This window comes from Erpetoichthys calabaricus, chromosome 12, assembly GCF_900747795.2.
Source record: "Erpetoichthys calabaricus chromosome 12, fErpCal1.3, whole genome shotgun sequence".
NCBI classification, from domain to species: domain Eukaryota; kingdom Metazoa; phylum Chordata; class Cladistia; order Polypteriformes; family Polypteridae; genus Erpetoichthys; species Erpetoichthys calabaricus.
The window spans coordinates 1,756,494-1,779,209 of record NC_041405.2 but is presented as its reverse complement, the minus strand read 5'-3'; the positions used below and the strand labels follow the sequence as shown (position 1 = coordinate 1,779,209).

Sequence of the window (22,716 nt, the reverse complement as noted above, 5' to 3'; positions counted from 1 at the left end):
TCTGGCTATGGTGGCCTATCAAACACCCCTGACAGGTACTTTTAAGGTCCAGATCGACTATTATGTCCAGCAGAGCTGCAATCAAACTCTTGATCAGTTTCAGGGTCTTTCGAAGTGTTTCACCCAGTGGCCCGTCAGTTTGATCAAGTGCAATACCCCCATAGTCAGTATCCTTGGGTGATGTTTTCCAAGCGGCCAGAGCATCTACCAGTTCGTCCACGGCCTCTTCTTGCCGCATGGCCTGAATGGCTATCTCCTTAGCCACCGTTAGGCTCCCCGGAATAGCATCAGCAGGGGCAAAAATGTCAGGTACTGTACGGTTCTCCAGGAGACTGTCTGACCAATACATGTCATCAGGGGCGGGTAACTGAGGCTCAGGCCAATAGATCTGGTCAGTTGAAGGCATCAGAAGGTCTGGACAAGACGGCTGGTCTGTAGGGGAGTTGTTAGGAGAAGAGTACCCGGAGTTGGGGACGATATCGTTGGGTCAAAACAGGTAATCGGCGGCCGCCGTCTGTCCCGTAGACCAATAAGCCTGATCAGGAGCATAACCGGAGAGGGTCTGGTTGTAACCCGGCCAAAACACAACGTTGGAGGTCAGCATCTGGTCTGGAACAGAGTAGTGGAGTTGTAGGTTAGTGGCTGTCATCATCAGTTGGTCTGGAGTAGAGTAGGCAGCGTTGGGTTGAGGGTTAGTCATCCAAAACAGGTAGTCAGCAGAAGTTGTTGGTTCTTCAGAGTGCATCAAAGTGTTGAGGACTTCTGCCACCTCAGAGGCCAAGAGAACAGGGAGACGACCGGCCCAGCTAAGAGCAGCTTCGGTAGGATAGTTGGTTGAAGACATCTCGAGAGTGTTTTAGTTTAATGTAGTCTATGAAAAATGACCTCTGTATTTATCTCCACTTACTTAGGGGCGGGTGTTTCCCAATTTTGTTCCTCCTCCTCCGAGCATGAATTATTCAGCAGGCAAAACTCCTCCTTCTCCAAAAACAATGGCTCCAGTTTTCTTTTAATTCTTTTCATTTGGTCAGACAGTTTTCCTTGATAAATAGCCTCATCAATATTTGGAATAAGAGATTTAAAAAAAGTCCAGTCTTTTATAGAAAAATGTATTTCACTCACTCGTTCCTTTATCTCATGTTCTTGATACTCCTCCCCCTCTTTGTGACCGTCCTCTTTATATTCGGGAAGGATAGGCTCCTTCTTGGATACCGCCACCATGAGATGCCCCAGAGCATTTCTTTTTACTTCTACCTGGCACAAAGTACAATTAGAATCGTACCAAGCCGAGCTGAAGCGAGGGTCCCATAACGCCATCCTTCTGGCAACCCTGCTTGTTTTCATTTTCTTAGGAGCATTCACAAGACCGTCCATTCTGTCTGCTTTTGCGTGTCGTGGCTTTTTCACAAAGTGACTAGAGTTTTATACAAGAACTCTTTTGTCTCCTCCCGCAGTCAGGGGTGAGCAGGGGTGGGGAGCGACACGCCTCTCCCCTAACCCTATAGGAGGTTAGAGAGACAAAGGCGTACCTCGTGGGTGTGGGATTTGGGCATGGAGCGTGATATGGGGTTGGTTTACAAAAGCCCCTCCCTAAAAGGCGGGGTTTAGAGATGATCAATTATGACGGTGGTCCAAACCAAGGGGCGGGGTATAGTTCATATTTTCATAAATTATATTTGCATATTTTTCATTTTTTATATTTTCATATTTTAATAAATCATATTTTCATATTTTGGGGTGGGGCTTAAGGCCATCAATCATCCCTTTGACTGTTTCCTTTGCGGCGGGGCTTAAGGTCATCAATCATCCGTTTGACAGTATCTGTCTGATGAACTACTTTTAACTTTGGTAAATTGGGGGCATATACCTCTCTGGGTGTGTACCCTTTAATCCCCTACATGCCCGAAGTTGAGGTGATTGTCACTATGGGGTTAGGAGTTAGAGTTAAAGTTAGAGTTGGGGTCTTTGTTAGGCAACTTCTTTTTAGGAAGTAAAAATGTGAGGTTTGAATACACAATGAGAAGGATTTAGGAGTCATAGTGGACTATCAACTGCCAGACAGTGTTCAGAAGCCATTAAGATGGCCAACAGAATGTCAGGTTATATAGCGCCTTGATGTGTGGAGTACAAGTCACAGGAGGTTCTGCTCAAGCTTTATAACACACTGGTGAGGCCTCATCTGGAGTACTGGGTGCAGTTTGGGTCTCCAGGCTACAAAAAGGACATAACAGCACTAGAGAAAGACGAGAGAAGAGCGACAAGGCTGATTCAGGGCTATAGGGGATGAGTTAGGAGGAAAGAGTAAAAGAGCTGAGCCTTTAAAGAGATGAAGAGATCTGACTGAAGTGTTTAAAATGATGAAGGGAATGAGTCCAGTGGACCGAGATGGTGACTTTAAAATGAGGTCATCAAGAACACGGGGGCACAGTTGGAAACTTGTAAGGGTGAATTTCACACAAACATTAGGAAGTTTCTCTTTACACAGAAAATCACAGACACTTGGAATAAGTGACCAAGTAGTGTGGTGGACAGTAAGTCTATAGGGGCTTTCAAAACTCGACTTGATGTTATTTTAGAAAAATAAAGAGGATAGGACTGGCAAGCTTTGGTTGGGCTGAATGGCCCATTCTCGTCCAGAATGTTCTGACATTCTTTTCCTTTTAGTGCTCCTCTGAGACATTCCAAAAATAAATCTTATTTGTATAGTTTCAGTATCTTTCCTTTTTTGTGACTGGCCAGGGTTTGACACAGTTGTCCCCCTCTAATTGTCATTTTGAAGATGTTTTGGGATTATTGCGCTTAGGACTTCTCTACTACAGTGTTTTTCAACTGCTGGGGTCGCCAGTTGGTATTGTTTATCATGGTGGTGGATCGCAGTGGGCCGCCACTCAGACCATCGTGCTTGACCCCTCCCCCAATTACTTTGATTACACTCGATTCACCAAAGGGGACCCCTTCCTGGTGTGTCAGAAGATGCATACATGACAAAAAAGCAGTGTAGTGACACCACTGTTGTGTTACACTCACTGACTAAATAATTCAATTTTAAATCAAATATTGAAGCTCAATTAAATGATTGATTTTCATGATTTAACATCAAAGTGCTGAGAGTCAGAGGTGTGGTGGTCAAGAGGGCAGCACCTCAGTGGGGTCCTGAGAGTCAGCTGTCTGATGAAGAGTGAGGAGCAAAACAATTTCAATTCACGCACAGTGACAGCTGACGTTTGTTTCTCTGGTGATTTAACAATTATGAAGATTTTGAAGCTTTTTCAGACTCGGGGTCCAATTTGTTGCCCAAATTCGTTCACATACAAGAAATTCAACTCTCCTAGTATAGTCACCTGAGAGATGATTCAGCAGTAAACAACTGAAAGTAATCAGAGACAAAGAGCGCACAAACATGCATGCAGAGTGAAAGGCAGGGCAGGACATTCTGAACCCCTGAAGTCAGTCACCTGGGGCGTCCATGGAGTTTTGTTCACCTAGTGTGTTTATTTACACTTCCACTGGTCCATGGTGAGCACTTATGGCCGCCTATCCTCGTTACACCACAGGACTCCTGTCAGGGACAGTAAACCATAAAAACCTCCATTTTTAATAACTTGCATTTAACAAAAGCAGAACAAGACTCACATTGTCCAAGTCCACTTCTACTGCTCAGATCTTGTGGGCTGCTTCCAGAAGTGTGGACACCTGAGGAAAAATAAAGACATACTGTCAGCCTTGAGTGCTCAGGACATGCCGGGCAGCTTCTTCTTTAAGCAATGGAGGTCACACTACCCACCGGTGTCACTGCTCGGCACAAATTCCCACTCACTGATGTCTCTGAGTTTCCTCTTCAGACGAGACAGGTTCATCCTCAGAGTCTCAGGAAGGACAAGTTCATTAACAGAGGCCTCAGGTGAGTCCTGATCTTCAGGGGGGAGACTGACAGATGAGTACATCTACATGAAGAAGAAAGGAGAACATAAGAGACAATGACCCGTATGTCAAAGAGGCCTGCTGGTGTCCTTCAGATTCTCACTCTCACCTGGAGGAAGTGGATGTGGTCGTTGGTCTCTGAAAGCTCGGCCAGCTCAGCATGCGTCCTCCTCAGCTTTCTGGTCTCCTTTTCCAGTCGCATCATGAGCTGTTCAGCCTTTCGCAGTTCCCTGTTCTCATGAGCACTAATCAGATTGAGGCCCACTGACCACAGAATCAGAAGAGAAACAAAAGTCTCCTCGAAGTCCTTCACTTCTGTCTCCGCAGTGCTCTGATTAGAAGGAAGCAGAACAGTGATGAGAGAAGAAGCCGAGGTTCATTTCATGTACAGTTTCATGATGCCGACACTAAAATCTGTATTTCACGTGATTTCACAAGTGTGGAACGTGAACGTCACTAGAAAGAGCATCTATTGGGGGTTCTAAAACACTTTTTTGCTCCCTAAAGTCTCACTTACACTTCTGCAGCCCACCAGTCAAGTAAGATCAGTTTAATGGCTCTCGTTCACGTCACCAGGGAGGAGCACAGTGCAATTTTAAGAACAGGACATGCTGAATATCTGCAGGAAGACACACAACACAGGAAGCTCACCACTTGTTGATACCTAGCAGCTGGCCTTTCCTGTGTCTTGAATCCTTCTGATGAGGCTGACGTTATGGACGCTCGACGGAGAAAAGCAACCAAGAGTCTTTCATGTCTCCAACACATCTTTAGGATTGTGATCGTCAAAATTGTTATCATAACTGGCAAAGTGGGCATTGCAGTACCAGAACAACAACCACACATGGCTGACAGCTCAGTGACCCGTCTACACTCAACAGGAAATAACTCAACGAAACTTTGTCACTTCGTGGTTAAAGAACAAATATTAAAGTGACAGGCAGACACGTGCAAAATGAGAGTGGAGAAGGCCTTTCAGAGCTGTCAGTTTTCAGATTTCACTAATCGTGAATCGTCATCTCTTTTTAAATATACTCTGAGTTTCACTGTGAGCTCAATTTCACGTAAATCACAGGCTCAACACTAAATTTTAAATTAAACTCAGTCCACGATATCTTAAAGGTGCTGTAAAACATGGAGATGCTCATACAGGGTGAGACAAAAACCAGTTAAACATTTCAAACGTTTATTCTACAAAAACACTACAAGATCAAATAAATGTCATTACTGAAACAAGAAAGGGTACACAAAATCAATTATTTTACAATGTGTTTTAAAAATGAAGTCTCAGAGTGGTGGCTATTGTTAGCAATGCACTCTTCGAGACGATTTCTGAACACTCGTATGACCCGTTTGGCCGTTTCAAGGGGAATAGCAGCGATTTTGAGGAGAATAGCGTCCTTGGGGGCTTTTGAGGTCGGTGTGTGTATACGTTGAGAAGAAATCACACAGCGCAAGATCAGGCGAACGTGAAGGCCACCCGACATCACCGCACAGGGAAATCAACATCTCCCGCAAAGCTTGCATGGATCTCCACACAGGCCGTATGAGCTGCTGCTCCAGGCATCCACCACATCCATCTCTTCCAGTTGGGGCCACAAAATGTCCTCTAGCATTTCAGTGTAATGTCCTGAAGTGACAGTGACCATTGCTCCCCATCCTCAAAAAAGTAAGGGCCTACAATGCCAAATTCTGCAACGGCGCACCGAACTGTAACACCTTCACTGTACAGGGGTCTCTGATGAAGTTCACGAGGTGTTGGTTTCAGCCCAGTATCGAAAGTTTGGCTTAGTTACACAACCATTCAAATGGAAATGTGCCTCGTCGCTGCACGTCACAATGGCATCTCGATGAAGAGTTTGCAGAATGTTCGTACACAACTCTCTACGGCTCTCCCAGTCTCTCTCAGTGAGTTCCTGCACTGCCATCATTTTGTATGAAATGAAGGTCCTCATGCAAAATCAAAGACATGTTGGAAATGCCAAAGGCAGAAGTGCACTGAACGTCTAGGAGATTGCACAATGTGCCAGGTGTCATGGCGGGTGAGATGTGTGGGTGTCATGGCGCTCCCCAGAGGGCGACGTTGCGGAGCTCTCCGAGTCAAGTTTTTTCTTTTTTTTCTTCTTCTTCTTACTTTTTTGTGCCAAGTTAAGACATATTCTGCAAAAGTTTTCTATGATCGGGCGACCTTATTACAACTGACAGAGCGCAGTCATATCGGACTTTTCGACCCGATCTTGGTGGAATCCCACCCTGAGCTAGCATGCTATGCTGGCTCAATGTTGGGTTGACCCCCGGCAGGGAGCTCTTCTGAGAACAGGCCGAAGCGGAGATGCAGTAGATGGGGAGGAGCTGACCGAAGGCTCCGGCGCTTGGATAGAAATGGAAGCCTAACCCTCCTGGTCATACTGTTTGCAAACGTTCAGTCTCTGGAAAATAAGATGGACGAGCTCCATGCTCAGATTTCCACACAGAAGGACATTCAGGATTGCTCCATATTGTGTTTCTGCGAAACCTGGCTGGGGGAGAGGAGACCTGATGAGGCAATAACACCAGATGGCTACACGGTCTTCAGGGAGGACCGAGGCGCTGCGGACAGCGGTAAGACTCGCAGAGGAGGAACAGCCGCCCTCGTCAAACAATCGTGGTGTACCCGACGATGCTGTGATCATTTTGGGAGATTTTAACCACTGCAATCTCCGGAAAAATATAAACTCCATCAGTCTGTGACCTTCCCCACTAGGGGAAATAAAATACTGAACCACTGCTACAGTAACATCAGAAACGCCTTTTCAGCTCAACCAAAACCTCATTTTGGAAAGTCTGATCACCTGGCGATCTGGCTTAAACCAGTTTATAACAAAAGGCTCAAGACAAAACCAGTCACAACCAGGACCGTCAACATCTGGACTGATGATGCAAAAGCTAGTCTGCAGGGCTGCTTAGATGCCACAGACTGGAGCATTTTTAAAAAGGCCACTAACGATATTCATGAATATACAGAGACTGTGGGTGACTACATTAGCTGGTGCACTTCCATATGTGCCCCTCCCAGGACCGTGCGTATGTTCCCCAACCAAAAAACCTTGGTTTAATCCATATTACTAACCGAGAATGCTACACCGGATGATGGACGCAGGCACATCCGGCCATGGGCCGTAGCTGCAAAAAGACGTACTGCGCAGGCGCAAAAAGAGTCCGCGAGAGTCGGCTGAGGAGCCGAGAAAGGCGGACAAAAGAGGGCGAGAGAAGCGGATGAGGAGAAAGGCGGACAAAAGAGGGCGAGAGAGGCGGATGAGGGTCCGCGAGAGGCACAGGCGCAAAAAGAGTCCGCGAGAGTCAGAGAAAGGTGGACAAAAGAGGGCGACAAAGGCGGATGAGGGGCCGCGAGAGGCGGACAAGACCACAGAAAAAAGGAGTGAGCACATACAAAAAGGAGTCACAGAAATGAGTCGCAACAAGCACCAAAAAAAGGAAAAGGCACATAAAAAAGTAGTCAAACGCGGGCAAAGCACGAAACACATTGCACACGAAACTAAACACACCAAAAAAAAAGAACAGACGAGCGCACAACAGCAAGGCACGACCACACACCCCCCCCCCCCCCCCCCACCCTACAGGCACGGGACGGGACGGGACGGGACACACACCAAGAGGGGGATTCAACAAGCCCATGGAAGACAAACAAAAAGAAAAAAAGAACACAAAACCACCCCACAGACCCTACAAGCAAGGGACGGGACACACACAAGGAGGGGGATTCAAACAAGACACAGGAACACAAAAAGAAAGAAGACGCTCGCGCAACAACAATCCCCCCCACACATCCATAAGAAGTGACACCCAAAGCCACATATTCTAAAGTGAACATCAACACCTTCACACTAGGCAGCATAGGTGTCGGCATAGGTGTCAGCATAGGTGGATGTCCTTTCAATAAAGCACTATTAACCGTTCAACTGCAGAAAAGGATACATATTAACAGTGAGTGCAATCCTCCTTATTACTTATCCATATTTCGCATGCTGAGAAAGAAACAAGTCATGAATACACGGTCACGGGTACAAAACGATTCGGAAAGGATAACGAGAACGTGCCCAAATGGACCGACACAATGCACGTAGACGCATTCAGCGCGCGTGTCAAAGTGCTGCATCGAAAGAAGCACGATTTCAAACCGAAAGAGCTCGCGTATCAGACATACAAAAAAGGGAGCGAAGAGACAGAATAAATGAACGGAGACGTGTACAACGCGCAAATGAACTGACAGAAAAAAAAAAAGCAAGACGCGAAAAGCGCAAAGCTCAAATGACCGACATACAAAAACGGACAAGGCTCGATACAAACAATGCACGGCGTAGACTGAAACGGACTTTGCGCAAAGCGGAGGCGAATAAAAAAAAAGAAAAAAATTGCGCGTCACAAATAATGGACATGCAACAAAAAGGCAATCAAACGCAAAAAGCAAAACATGCCCGTCGCGGACATCAACGCCACACACCTGTTAAACGCTTACGCCAAATGGCTGAAAACACCTTCAATAAGGAATCCACTATTGAGGAAAATTCATTGGGATTAATGAATGTCATTTGCAATCATTGTCATTCACTTAACTTCACAGAAGAAACAACTGGCAATACAAATAATACATTTACACGTTGTTGTCAAAAAGGTCAGATTAGACTGCCTCCTTTACATTCATATCCTGAATGTCTAAAGAAGCTTCTAACTAACGATGTGCCTGAAAGTAAAAACTTTATGAACTACATTAGATCCTACAATAGTTCATTTGCTTTTGCATCTACCGGAGTACATATCAGGCCACCAAAAGGTAATGGCCCATACTGCTTTCGCATATGTGGACAAATATTGCATCGCATTGGAACAGTGCACCCTGAAACAAATCAACAACGCAAATATGCACAAATCTACATCCTAGATCCAGATGAGGCAATCTATCAACGCATGAACCTTCCTGAAAACAAACAATGCACAGAGCTTATAATGAGAAACGTCACTCATGTCATAAACAATCACCCATTAGCTAAGTCTATAAAAATGCTACATGAAGTTAAAAAGGAGGCAAATACAAAAGCAAATGCAGAAGGTATAGCGGCAACTACAATTGCTTTGCTCTTGATAAAGGACAAAGAACAAGATCCAAGACGATACAATCTGCCCGTCGTTAATGAAGTGGCAATTGTCTTTCAAAGTAAAGATGGTGAGCCTCCATTTCACAGAGATATTGTTCTACATTTACGTCCTAATAAAAACAACACACCTACATTCCGAGAGACACAGATCTTTCTAAGCTCTGACAAAGTTGACTCTGATGACGACAATGAACATATAAATTTCCCCTTACAATATTTGAACACTATTAACCCGGCCGGATTACCACAACACAACCTTGCCCTTAAAAACGGAACAATAATCATGCTATTAAGAAACCTTAACACAAAACAGGGTTTATGCAATGGCACACGGTTAGTCGTCAACACCATGACACGCAATGTTATTCAAGCAACAGTTCTTACAGGATCACATGCTAACAATACTGTTCTCATTCCTAGAATTGACCTTACAAGTTCTGACCTAGAATTACCTTCTACATTGAAACGCCGACAGTTCCCCATTAAACCTGCATTTGCCATGACCATCAACAAATCACAAGGACAAACCATGGACAAGGTTGGCATCTACCTCTCTGAACCCGTTTTTGGACATGGACAACTTTATGTTGCCTTCTCATGTGATCGACGTTCATCTGACGTTAGAGTTAAAATTATAAATGATCCATGCCAAGGAAGACTCATTCAAGGACAAGACACCATCTTTACTACTAATGTTGTATACAAAGAAATATTCCAATAAAACATTAATATATGCCAAATACTCTATTTGTTATTTCTATGCGCATCATCCAAAGCTTCACACTATTCTATATCTAATTCATACATCTCACTCTTTGTCATGTCCCAATGCCAGGGGTTGGCGAGCGAAGCGAGCAGGGGGCGAAGCCCCCTAGTGGGCATATAAAACAGAAAATCAGGAAGCGGCAGGAGGCCTTCAAGTCAGATGATCAAGTGGAGTATAAGAGAGCCCGGTATGAGCTGCAGAAGTCCATCAGAGCAGCACAAAGGGCTCACTCACAAAAACTTGAAGGCTATTACCTAAACCACAACACGCACAGCATCTGGTGGGGAATTCAATCTGTCACAAACTACAGGAGAACCACAACAACTACAGATCTCCGAGATGTCACCCTTCCATTCAGCCTAAACACCTTCTATGCCAGGTTCGACAGGCTGAATACAGGCACACCCTCAAAGGCCCCCGTGACCCCACAGACACTGCCTTTCAGGTGACACACACACAGGTCCTGAAAGCTCTGAAGAAGGTGAACCCCCACAAGACGGTGGGACCTGATGGAGTTTTGAGGGACTGTGGAGACCAATTAGCTGGTGTGTATGCTGACATCTTCAACCTGTCATTATCCCAGGCAGTAGTCCCCCGTATTTTTAAATCCTCCACCATTTTACCAGTTCCCAAAAGATCGGACACATCTACTCTAAACGACTTCGGGCCAATGGCACTCACACCAGTCACTATGAAATGTCTAGAAAAACTGGTTCTCACACACATCAATCATATGGTCCTGGACACTATCGACCCCCTTCAGTTTGCCTACCGCCCCAATCGATCAGTGAATGATGCGGAAGCAATAGCCCTACATCACATTCTGCAACACCTGGAAAGTAGCAGAACGCATGCCAGGATGCTTTTCCTGGACTACAGTTCTGCTTTCAATACTATTCGCCCAGAAAAACTGATCAAGAAGCTGACAGACTTCGGCGTCCCAACTCCCACCTGCAACTGGATCCTGGACTTCTTGACAGATAGACCACCGGTGGTGAGAATGGGAGGACGGGTGTCTGCTGAGCTCACAGTCAGCACAGGATCCCCACAGGGCTGTTGCTTTAGCCCCAAACTTTTCACCCTGTACGCTTATGACTGTGTCTCCACCCAGGACAACACCATCGTCATTAAATACGCTGATGATACCACCATCTTGGGGCTCATCAAGGAGGGGGGGGGGACGAGTCAGGGTACAACCACATTCTTGTCTACAGAGAGGAGGATGACCTCATCCTCAACATAGACAAGACCAAAGAAATAATATTGGACTTCAGGAAGAATCCTCCCCCTCTACAGCCTCTTCTCATCAAAGGGACTGAGGTGGAGTCGGCCGACTGTCACAGAGTCCTGGGACTGCAGGTTACATCAGACCTGAGCTGGACTCTTAACACCACAGCCACAGTGAAAAAAATCCAGCAAAGGCTCAGGAAAGCCGGCCTGAACCATCGCCCTCTCACCCAGGCCTACAGAGGACTGATGGAGAGCATTCATCACTGTCTGGTATGGGAACACCACACAGGCAGAGAGCAAGGCTTTGCAGAGAGTCATAAAGACTGCGGAGAGGATCATAGGGACCAAACTTCCTTCCATGGACTTTATGTACGCACATCGTTGTCGGAAAAAAGCAGAGGGAATTATCAGGGACTCACTCCATCCAGCTCACTCTCTGCTCAGACACAAAAACTGTACGGACAACCTGAGATACAGCAGAGCGGGCAGCGTCATCACTCACACAACAAGGTTTTTCAATAGCTTTTTCCCTGCTACAGTCAGAGTGATGGCAAAACAAAATTATTGAATATGTGTAATAACTTCACGCTACCTCACATCACTTATCATGTAAATGACAAGTGAAAAATGGACAATATTTTAACTCGGCAATACCTACAATATATTGTATTTTTTTTGTGTAGATATTACCACCTTTCTGTATAGTGCTGGTATAATCTATATTATTTATTATTTTGTTTTACTGTTTTTTTTAACCTTTTTTTAAAATGTTTTACTATGACTCAGACAGAGCTCTGCACAAGAATTCCAATGTGCTTTGACTGTTGGTTTTATGCACAAATGGCAAATAAAAGAACCTTGAACCTCGAAATGGATGCCCTCACAGCTTGCATGTTTTCAGGTGTTCGTACAGTCCGAGGACGGCCTGCAGATTTTCTGTCTAAATTTAGCCACCCACTGAAGAATTGTTTTCTGATTTGGGACATTTGGAGGAATGCTGATGTGCATTTGGAAGGCACGTTGTATAGTGATGATGGATTCGTTGTTTTTAAAGAATGTTTCGACAGCGAAAGCACGGTGCGCACCGGATCAGGGCATTTGGCCTTCTGAAAACAACAAGGGATCACCTAATCACGGGACCACCCACCCCAACCCACTCACGTAATGACCTTGAGAAATGTGGTACTTTGTTTTGACTCACGCTGTATTAACACAGAAGAGAACGGAAATGTCAAAGGATAAACGTAGATAGTAAAGGGATGGAAAAATAGAATGGAAAACATCAGGGGCAGCTTTCTCTTTATATATTAAAAGTTTTTAAATTCTAATTGAACACGTTCAAGGCGGGCGTTGAAAATGTCAACATAAAGTTTTTAAGAAGGCTACATTTTGAAGAAAAAGTCGTCTAGGATGTAATGTTCAGTTTTATCCACTAGATGACAGTAAAATCTGACATTCATTCTACTCACAGTAGGCATCAAATCACAGAATCACAAAGTGATTCCTCTTTCCAGGATGTTTGGTGTGTTGTTGATGACTCCGACGCTGCACCGTGAAGTTACAAAGAGCGTGTCAGCCATGTGTGTTGGGGTGAAAGTAAGAAATAAGCACACGCTTTATGCTGAGATACAATAACCAGTGTCTGTGTGCTTGTATGGGATACAAATGACCAAGTGGAACATTTCACTTTAGTACGACTATAATATGCGTTATATTAACTTTATGGTATTGATAAGAGTAGCCTCAATGATGGATAACAAAACTGTTGACAAGCCTATTCTGAGCCCTAGGTGAGCTAGACGGACATCGCTCCTCATTATACAGAGTGGGTAGTCAGTATTATTAGATGGCGATGAGCTGTGGGGTGGTCCCCCTTGGTCTCTGGAGCGCACAAACAGCGCCCCTTTGTGTGTACACCATGTACTTAACAGAGCGTGCGACCCTTGGTGTATGGAGCACTTTTTCTTCCATAAACAGGAGGTGAGGTGATGGTCCCTGTCAGTGTCTGGAGCATGCACCCCCCCAACCCAGCTTTCATAAACGGCTGCCTATGTCGCCTAACAGGTTGATTGGCTGTATTGACAAGTTGTCTTTAAGAAGAATCTGAATGAGATGTTGGGACAGTTGAGCTGTTAGCTAAACAAACGGGTTTCATGGACTGATTGGTCTCCCCTTGTTTGTTAAATTTCTTTTGTTTCTTCTGCCATTAGTCACATTTTTGCACAATGCACTTCGCCGTGGCTCACAGTGTCCTGCTGTTCTACCAGTACTTTCAAACAGACCACCAGATGTTCTCAGAGCAGACATCAGAGCAGTCACCAGTGGGTTAGGGGGTCACTTTCCTGCCTATTCCAGGTCCTGCTTTCTGCAGGCCTCACAGATGTGGAGAACTGGATGAGGGTGAAGAAGAAAGTGAATGACTGTAAGCCGTAGCCCCAGAATTCATTTCACCTTCTCATTATGGCTTATTGGTTGTAGACTGAGGGAAAAAAATTCAAAGTGATCCATTTCTTTGAGTAATAAAAAGGATGTTGACTTTTTCATCTGACTAAGAAATCTGTTGACAGCCACAATGAAAATAAAAATCAGCCTCAAAGGAGTTAAAGGTCTAATATTTTGCTGTGGATATTCATATCTTTGTTCTTGGGTTATATCATTTTATTTTGTGTCTTTGAGTAAAATCTTTATATTATGTATTGTCACACGCATGCGTTTGGGAGACTCAGTTTATGGGCTCAAATAGACGCAGTTACTGTGGCTGGTGCAAAGTCCAAGAAAGAACTGATTTAAAGATGCAAAGATGGCGGCTTTAAAGCCTGGGACCGGAAATGATGTCATCATAGGTACCAGAACCCGGTGGGATTTCCTGTGAATGGTCTGCAGAGGACTGAGAGAGAACATCAGTGCCCCTCGCTCCCCCCTGGTCTGGTGTGGAATATCACTATTCGGGCCCATTAGCTGCCTCCCATTCGCATGTGTGTGACAGGAGGATCCCCCCAAACCTTTGATGGTGTTTTTGTCCTTATTTTACAATATAAACTTTTCTTTTCCTTATTTCACAATATATTTGACATTCATTTCTTTCATTTCTCAAGGTGAAGAGGACACAAGACTCACCCTAATCCTCTCTGCTTTCTCACTCATCTCCACCAGTTTGTTCTTTTTCTCCTCAATTCTCCTTCTCATTTCAGCCTTTGTGTTTTCCAGGTCACCCTGTGAGGAGACAAAATGAGGAGACATCTGAGGAAAGGGCAGAGAAGGAAAAGAGGAGTCCAGCAGGGAAAGAGAAGGACAGAAGGAGGACGAGGAAGGAAAGCAGAGAAAGTGGATGACATCTTGGAGATGAATGTGTGAGGAACTGGACTGCAGAGAGGACTGTGGATGCCTAAAAAAGAAGAGGGAAAGTAGAAACAGACCACTGGAATAGGTGGAACAATTTCTGAGGAGGGGGCAAATACTTTCTCACAGCACCGTAAAAAACTAAATAAAACCATAATTAATAAGAAAATGCACCTGATAATATGTAAAGAGCAATCAAAAATCTAAATAGAATGAAAACATCTGAGCCAGTGAGGAAACTTTGGTTATTTCATAACTTTTTTTTAATGACATGATGGTCACCAGGGTGGCATGGTGGCGCAGTGGGTAGCACTGCTGCCTCACAGTTAAGAGACCTGGGTTCACTTCCCGGGTCCTCCCTGTGTGGAGTTTGCATGTTCTCCCCGTGTCTGCATGGGTTTCCTCCCACAGTCCAAATACATGCACGTTTGGTAAATTGGCGATTCTAAATTGGCCCTAGTGTGTGCTTGTGGTGGGCTGGCGCCCTGCCCGGGGTTTTTTTCTTGCCTTGCTGGCTGGGATTTGCTCCAGCAGACGCTCGTGACCCTGTAGTTAGGATATAGTGGGTTGGATAATGGAAGGATGGATGGATGGTCACCACATTGGCCTGTGCAGAACTTCGTCTCCAGTCCTGACTGCCATTCAAGTCCTAAAGACATGTTTGTTCTCCCACCGTTTTCCTCCCATCACAACACATTTTGAACTGAGTGAGAACAGCAAAAGCCAGCAGGGGCCAAGAACTCAAGACATCACAACATCTGTCCTTCTTGTGCCTTTGCAGGACATTTTTTAAGGAATCCTAGAGGACCCCTCGCTCTGAGAAGGACTTTCATTAAACTTAACCCTTTAAGACCACAGTAACAGCTCACTGTCTATGATGCCATCTCCTTCTCCAGAGTAACCTCTACCACTTCTAGTCCTACCCTTACCTGTCGCTCCGCTCTCTCCTCCTCAGGTGTCACCGTGTCATGGCTCTTATGTTCAGTCGCCGCACACATCGAGCAGATGCAGGTCTCATCGGTCCTACAGAAGATTTCCAGAACTCTCTGATGTCTTGTGCAGATTCTCTCATGGAGGTTTCTAATCGGCTCCTTCAGTTTGTGTGTCTTCAGTGCTTCAGAGACCCTGTGAGGTTGGAGGTGAGTCTCACAGTAGGAGGCCATGCAGGTCAGGCAGGTCTTCACGGCTCTCTGTGCTGGCCCAGGACACACATCACAGATGACAGAGCCAGGCCTCATGTTGCTCTGAGATGTCGAGTCACCGGCGTCCATGTCTGTCAGTGTCTCTCTAATCTGCACTGAGAACTACTGTGGTCCCCTGCCTGAGTCCGAATATTCCCAGTAACCTATAATACAGTCCAGACAGAAGCTGCATTCAATATCTGGCCGACTGGCTTCCTCAGGACCTCCAGACACACTGAGAAAGACGACTGATCAGCAGACAGGGAGGAACAAGGTGCTTCCTTTATAGATGAGATCCAGCCTGACACACCCACATGGGCCCTACCTCTGAGGAAGTGCAGGCTCAACAAGCAGCAGGTCCTTTTGAGGGCATAAAGACGCACCTGCAGTCATGGTGACTATAAATAATTAGAGCTTCATTGTCATTGTATTATTAGTATTTCCCTCTACTTACCCTTTACCTGTTTTCTCAAGGGTAAATGTTCTCGTCAGGTTCGTTATTGAGTTGGTCTGCACTTTAAGATGAACACACACACACAGACCCTAACCACAACAGTGCCCCATGAATGACACACACACGCTGATTAACCCTTAGCACTTTAAACCACACATCAGCCTGTCACCCTCTCAGCACTTCAAGAGACTTACTTATTATCGGCACGAACAACATACGATGTTTTAGTGATATCTCAGACCTAAATATTACTTTTGGCATACAAGAATACATTTAAACATACAAAGACTCAGCACCTGTGGTGGGTTGGCACCCTGCCCGGGATTGGTTCCTGCCTTGTGCCCTGTGTTGGCTGGGATTGGCTCCAGCAGACCCCTGTGACCCTGTGTTCGGATTCAGCGGGTTAGAAAATGGATGGATGGATGGAAGACTCAGCACTCTTGACTATCGGCCATTTATCAGCCAAGAATACCTTCTTTTTATCGTACTGTCCCTTCTATTGAATGGCGCCCTCACTCTCAGCCTTATAAACCTCGCAGCACAGAAATAATGGGAAAAAATCTGGCTACCCCAGGTGCTCAAAGAAATCTAACTTATTAATTCAATCACTCTAGACATTAAGACAAAGCATAGAAAGTTAAAAGCAGCATGGTATTTATTACAAGAATAATAATAATACCAGTGGAACAAAGAATAATAGAAAATAGGTACTGATAGGAAAGTCTGAATATATATAGTGTTTAGGAATAGCTTACGAAAAAGTTACAGATGACAAGGATGAATGTCCCAGGGAGGCGTTTGATTTAGTAATCGATGTTCATGATGCCTTTCTGACGACCAGTGCCATCTTCGTCTGTTCCTCTTCTTCTCCTTCTTCTCTTTCGTCTTCTCCTCTTCTTTCTTCTCTTCTTCCAAACCAAGGCATATTTATTATAAAGTTTCATGCCATGGTTTCACAGCACATGAATGTTCCATGCACCTGATTGGCTGGCTGTCAATATGATTGATGAATTTTTCTCAAATTCTTTCCCAGATAATAAAATTCTTTGATATTGCCTCAGTTTCCCTTTCCCATACCATAAATTCAATTGTTAAAGTAATCAATAGCCTGAGGTGTCAGCTCAGCATCCTTTCCCAGTCTGTAAAATAATTGAGCCATCAGAATGTCTTCCTTTCACTGTTGGAAACAGCTGTTTGAAAGTGAGGTGTAAGAAAACCTGCTTTGATTTGTCTTAATTGTAGTTCATCTGTTGTTTTATCTTGACCACAATATAATGGAAAATTAAACCAAAATGTACAGATTTTATACATCATAACACTCATTTATAGAAAAATCTTTACTGTCAAGTTTTTTCTCATTCCATCTCGTTTGTGACATAATTACTCCTGTCAGGATCGCTGAAGCCTACATGGGCCCCTATGGCCGACATATTATTAAATGTAATATCTGCTAATCCCAGGCGTCAGATCTACCGTGATGATCATCTGCACTGAGGACGGTTGTGAAGCAGAGTCGGGACAGAAGTTGTGTCCGTAAGTGAAGCTGACGAGCTGCCTCAGGGGTCCTGATCGGCAGGCAGGGAAGGTGAGCCACTTCCTTCGCAGAGGAGATCCAGCCTGACACTCCACACCAGCATTACCTCCAAACACGTGAGAGCTAAACAAGCGACACATTCCTTTGAAGGTCTACGAGTAAACACACCAGTTGTGATGGCGGGTCTCCAGTGTGCCACACTATTATTGTATAATCTCCTTTGTGACAGATGGCTGAAGCCTCCATGGGCCCTTATGGACATTAAATTTGGATTAAAACAATTTGAACTCTCGACTTCTAGGAAAGTCTAGTAAGTGATAACTAAGATACACCAGGAGCTGCTCTAAAGTCTTGTTGGCACCTCGATAGAACTTTTTGGGGGGTTTAAATACATTTTTTCCTCTCCCCGTTATATAGTAGATCATTTGTGAGCAGTGTTTTTACATTAATAGTTTAGTTTTGAAATAAACACAAATACATTTGCTGCCGTAGCTCTGCAGCCTAACAGTAAAGAGACCGGGGTTCACATCCCTGCGTAGAGTTTGGATGTTTCCTCCCGCAGTCCCAAGACGTGTGATTAGATGAAGAGTTAAACTGGCTCCGGGGACTCTCCTTACTTACAGCCAATGATTGCTGAGATAAGCGCATTAACAAGAGAGATGGAGAGATGGTGTAACCAGTAGAGGGCACCACTGAGCCCCAAATCCAATAATGACTAAAACTGTCACAAGTTCAAATAATGGATTTTTATGCAACCAAGCACTCTTTATAGTAAAGCACAGCCAATAATCACACAAAACAATGAACCTCTGTCCTCACCTTCTGCCTCCAGTTGAGTGTCGCCCACTGTCTTTCATGCTGGACTCAGAATGGACATGACTTGGGGATTATTCGGGAGCCAGGGCTGTCATCCGCCAACAGCACCCCCTTGCAGCGCCCAGGGACCCCGACAGGGCTGTTTGATAAGATTTACCTGGGGGTGACTCTTGTTTTGTCTGGTGAACTTATAGCATCTCAAGATAGCACAATACAAAGTGAAATTCAAATAAACAAGGGTGACATTTTTCTTCCATGAGTTACGAAACCCTAAAACTAATGTATACTTTGACTAAAAATCCCATGTAGACAAAAGAACAAAAAAAAATGCAAATACTGATCCAAATCCTATTGTTCACACTGCAAAAAAACTTCTGTCATTCAAAACATTTGGTCGAGCAGCTAAGAGAAGGAGCTTTGTTGTCTTTATGGACAAATGCAAATCAAAAAAGTTAGGAAATGTCCGCATGGCACGACATTTAGGTGTGCCTGGAGCCCAGATTGGCTCATGGTGGCCTGACAACTCATGGAATGTGAGAATAACATTTGGAACTGGAATTTCTGAGATGAAATAAAATTGTGCAGTGTAATATCTTGACGTTAAAAGAAGATTTCCGACAGATTTCCTTCAAGAAAAAGTAGCAAACTGAAGGAAAAAATCACTGCGTCTGAGAGCTGAGTTATTTCAGACAGGCAGACATGACGATGACAGTAGGTGATCTTCACTTTAAATGAACAGGACCCTAAAATCAGTTTGATGAAGTAGCTGGCTAAGAACGTTGAATGTCCATCCTCTCGCCTATGTGACAGAACATTGAGCACAGTCGTAACCGAGAGGCACGGTGGTTGTCTGCAGATATTTGAGTATCGTCTACAACTCGGGCTATGGCTGCCTCAGCGAGGACTCAGCACCCACTTTGTCACCACACGACGTAAGGGGAGCTTTGAGGAAACTGAACAGCAGGAAGGCAGCAGCTCTGGGCAGGATGTGTTTTCAAGATCTGCTCTGATCAGCTGGCACCAGATGTTCGCAGTAACCTCTCCTTAACCCAGTCTGTCGTACCAACATGCTTTCAGAGGTCCACCATTGTCCCTGTGCCTAAGAATGCAAGTCCATCCTGCCTGAGAGAAGATCATCGTGTCACACTAACGCCTGTGGAAATGAAGTGACTAGTAAAGAATTACGTATACATTTCACTGTCTAAAGATCAAAACCCATAACAGTTTGCACATCACTCCAGTAGATACTTGGGGGATCCTTTGACCCTTCATACAGTAGTAGCCCACCTGGACAACAAGTGAGGGAATCCTAAGCAAATGCTATTTATAGACTTTCCTGTAGTAGTAGAGTTCTAGGAGGCCAACGTTCAATGACTTCATGAAACCCCTTTGCACTAGGTGGCAGCATTCCTGTGTAGATGTACCCACACATACACCCAAAACTGCAGGGTGTGCTGGGAATTGTAGTCACATTAGGCAGCTCAGCAGGGCTCCATGGGTGCCACCAGAGGCTGTCCCTACTTTGCAGGGTTACTCGGAAAGGCTCCCTCTGAGTAAAACCCTAACATCGGAAGTACTTCTACATAAATGGAGTCACCTCCTATTCATTTATGGAGTTGGAGTCAGAAGGAAGATGTTACAACTTCCCTGGAGGAGCATAGAGAGGATAAAAAGACTAAGAATTGTGACTGTGATTGTGCTGATAGAAAAAAAAACCTGTGCAAGGTACTCTCTGAGACTGCCCCCTAGTGGTCACAAACTATATTTCAAACTACAGTAATCCCTCACTTATCGCGGGAGATAGGTTCCAAGGCCGACCGCGATAACTGAATTTCCGCGAAGTAGGGACACTATATTTATTTAATAATTTAACGTGTATTTGGACATTTTTAAACCCTCCCTGTATTGTTTACAACCCACCCTTTACTCTATTAATAACAGGGACAACTGCTAAGCAATATGAAATCGGTAGATAAGTTTACACTTACTGTATAGCGAAGTACACGTAGCTATATATGACGTGATGATGGTGATATCCAAACATATCTAACATATCCCAAACTTTTACCTTTTCTGCAATCATTTGCATCTTCTGTTGGCACTTGGACACGGCCCCTGAAGCAGTAGCACGTTAATGCTGAATGAGTGAGATGAGACTTCCTGGTTAATGCAGCACTCCGTCGCTGAGCCAATTGGCAACACACAGGAACTTAACTGCGTGCTCTGATTGGGTAGCTTCTCAGCCATCCGCCAATAGCATCTCTTGTATGAAATCAACTGGGCAAACCAACTGACGAAGCAAGTACCAGAAGTAAAAAGACCCATTGTCCACAGAAACCCGCGAAGCAGCGAAAAATCCGCGTTATATATTTAGATATGCTTACATATAAAATCCGCTAAGTCATGAATCTGCGAAAAGTGAACCGCGAAGTAGCAAGGGATTACTGTATAGTGTTTTGTGGTTTAAAATACAGTAATATTGCTTCAGTTACATTTTACTATTACTTTTGAAACCTCCTTTCTGTTCAATAAGTAATAGAGCATAATGCCTTTTTGTGATATCCCATTAATGGACTTTTTTCAGTTTAAGTTCCAACTTACCCACTAAATCGAGTCGTGATCATTCACCTGAACAGAACTCGTTTGTAACCTGAGACCACCCTTGTGTTTGGTAAACACCCTTTAATGATACCTTCTGACCGCCAGGAATTTCTAATGATGCCCTTTGGATTGGCACAGGTCCCTGCCACATTCCACTCTTTTGTCACCAACATTTCTACGAGTCTCTTAACTTCCTGGGGTGTGATCTTTTGAATTTCATCCCCTAGATGTCAAGACTTGTAATTTCCATTAATGAGAATAAAACTAAAAACTAAGGAAACATAGACTTTCAGACGTCCTCTGGAATGTTTGTGTGTTGTGCAAATTTCTGCCGAGAACTTCAGCAGAGAGAATTTATAAACTCACCAACTACTCCCACTGTCGTAAAAGACATTGTGACAATTGGCGTCTCTATTAGTAAACAACCAAACAAAATTTTTCTGATTACAAGTGCTATTTTAAAAAAAGGCCATCCCATGTCTTAGAAGTGGAGGTAAACACGCTGCTGTCAGAGGAAGGTTTACCTTAGGGCTCCATTGACACTAAAAGTCACAGCCTTGTGTAAACTCCAGCTTTCCAACATGCTTGAGATGTCAGAAATGAGACACAGTCTGGAAGCAGTCGCCGTCCATTTGTAAAATTCACCAACGGTGAGCATCTCTTGCACTTAACCGTGACTAAACTTAAAGGAGACTTAAGGGGTTACATTATTTGAGTTTGTTGTTCATATCAAGCCCTAACCCATCTAACGCAGGACATGTCGACACATCTAAGGAGAGTCATGTTTCCCTTTGCACAAATACATTTAATTATTCACAAGTTCTCAATGTTTCTTTATCTCATTCCGTTTTCAGTTTTCCCCCCGTTATTCCTTGTCATGTCTGATCTCCTGCTTACCCATCGCTCTGCTCTTTCCATATCCGCTGTCACTGTCTCATGACCGCTCTGTTCAGTTGCTTCACACAAACAGCACATGCAGGTCTTGTCCGTTTTCAAAAAGATTTCCAGAACTTTCTGTTGTTTTGTGCAGAGTTTCTCTTCATGGTTTCAAATTGGCTCCTCCAGCTTGTGCCTCCTCAAAGCCTCAGATTCCCTGTGAGGTTGGAGATGAGTCTCACAGTAGGAGGCCATGCAGGTCAGGCAGGTCTTCACGGTGCTCAGTTTTCTCCCAGTACACACGTCACAGGGCACATCGTCAGGTCCAGAGCGACTCAAAGAAAGAGTGACATCGACTTCCGTGTCTTTCTGTTTCTCTATTATATCTTTTAACATGGCATTCTGTTACTCTCAGCACTCACGTTACACATCTCTCCGCACTGAGGACAGTCGATGGCCTCCTCTTCATCCAGCTTGTCCAGGTATTCCTTGACACAGACCATATGAAAAATGTGCCCACACGGGATAGTCAGTGGCTTCTTCAGAATCTCCAGACACAGCGGGCAGGAGGAACGATCAATCGACGAGGAAGGACTAGCCGTTGACGTCATGAGTGGAGATCCGACAGCCTTTGAAAGTGAAGAAATGAAATTTATAATAATAATAATATTAACTTCATGCCCTTGATGGTGTGCAGACACACCCGCTCTTACTACTGTCACAGACAAGTTCACATTCAGATTTACAGTCGTGTACACAGTACGTAGTGTGCATTGTTCATCCATCTGTTTTTTCCTTTGTAACTTCCTTATTAGCTCCTCATTTATCCACTTCAAGAGTTTTCT

The 22,716-nt window shown here is 44.4% G+C and overlaps 2 protein-coding genes and 1 long non-coding RNA gene across 6 annotated transcripts in view; 1 reads left to right on the top strand and 2 right to left on the bottom strand.

The window, feature by feature from the left end:
* Nucleotides 1–16,011, bottom strand: part of LOC114661672 (tripartite motif-containing protein 16-like) — a 44,240-nt gene extending 28,229 nt beyond the window's left edge. Inside the window, exons 1-3 of the mRNA XM_051935162.1 lie at nt 15,339–16,011; nt 14,188–14,283; nt 4,031–4,252 (exon numbers count right to left, since the gene is read on the bottom strand). Coding sequence (XP_051791122.1) covers nt 4,031–4,252; nt 14,188–14,283; nt 15,339–15,680 — 660 coding nt within the window. The 5' untranslated portion in view covers nt 15,681–16,011. The remainder of the gene's footprint in view (nt 1–4,030; nt 4,253–14,187; nt 14,284–15,338) is intronic.
* The window catches only part of LOC114662220 (tripartite motif-containing protein 16-like), a 70,649-nt gene that overhangs the window by 9,297 nt on the left and 38,636 nt on the right, over nt 1–22,716 (bottom strand). The gene's annotated exons all lie outside the window — the stretch shown is intronic.
* Nucleotides 15,410–22,716, top strand: part of LOC127529911 (uncharacterized) — a 45,643-nt gene continuing 38,336 nt past the window's right edge. Inside the window, exons 1-2 of the long non-coding RNA XR_007936518.1 lie at nt 15,410–15,548; nt 22,103–22,139. This is a non-coding gene — a long non-coding RNA (uncharacterized LOC127529911). The remainder of the gene's footprint in view (nt 15,549–22,102; nt 22,140–22,716) is intronic.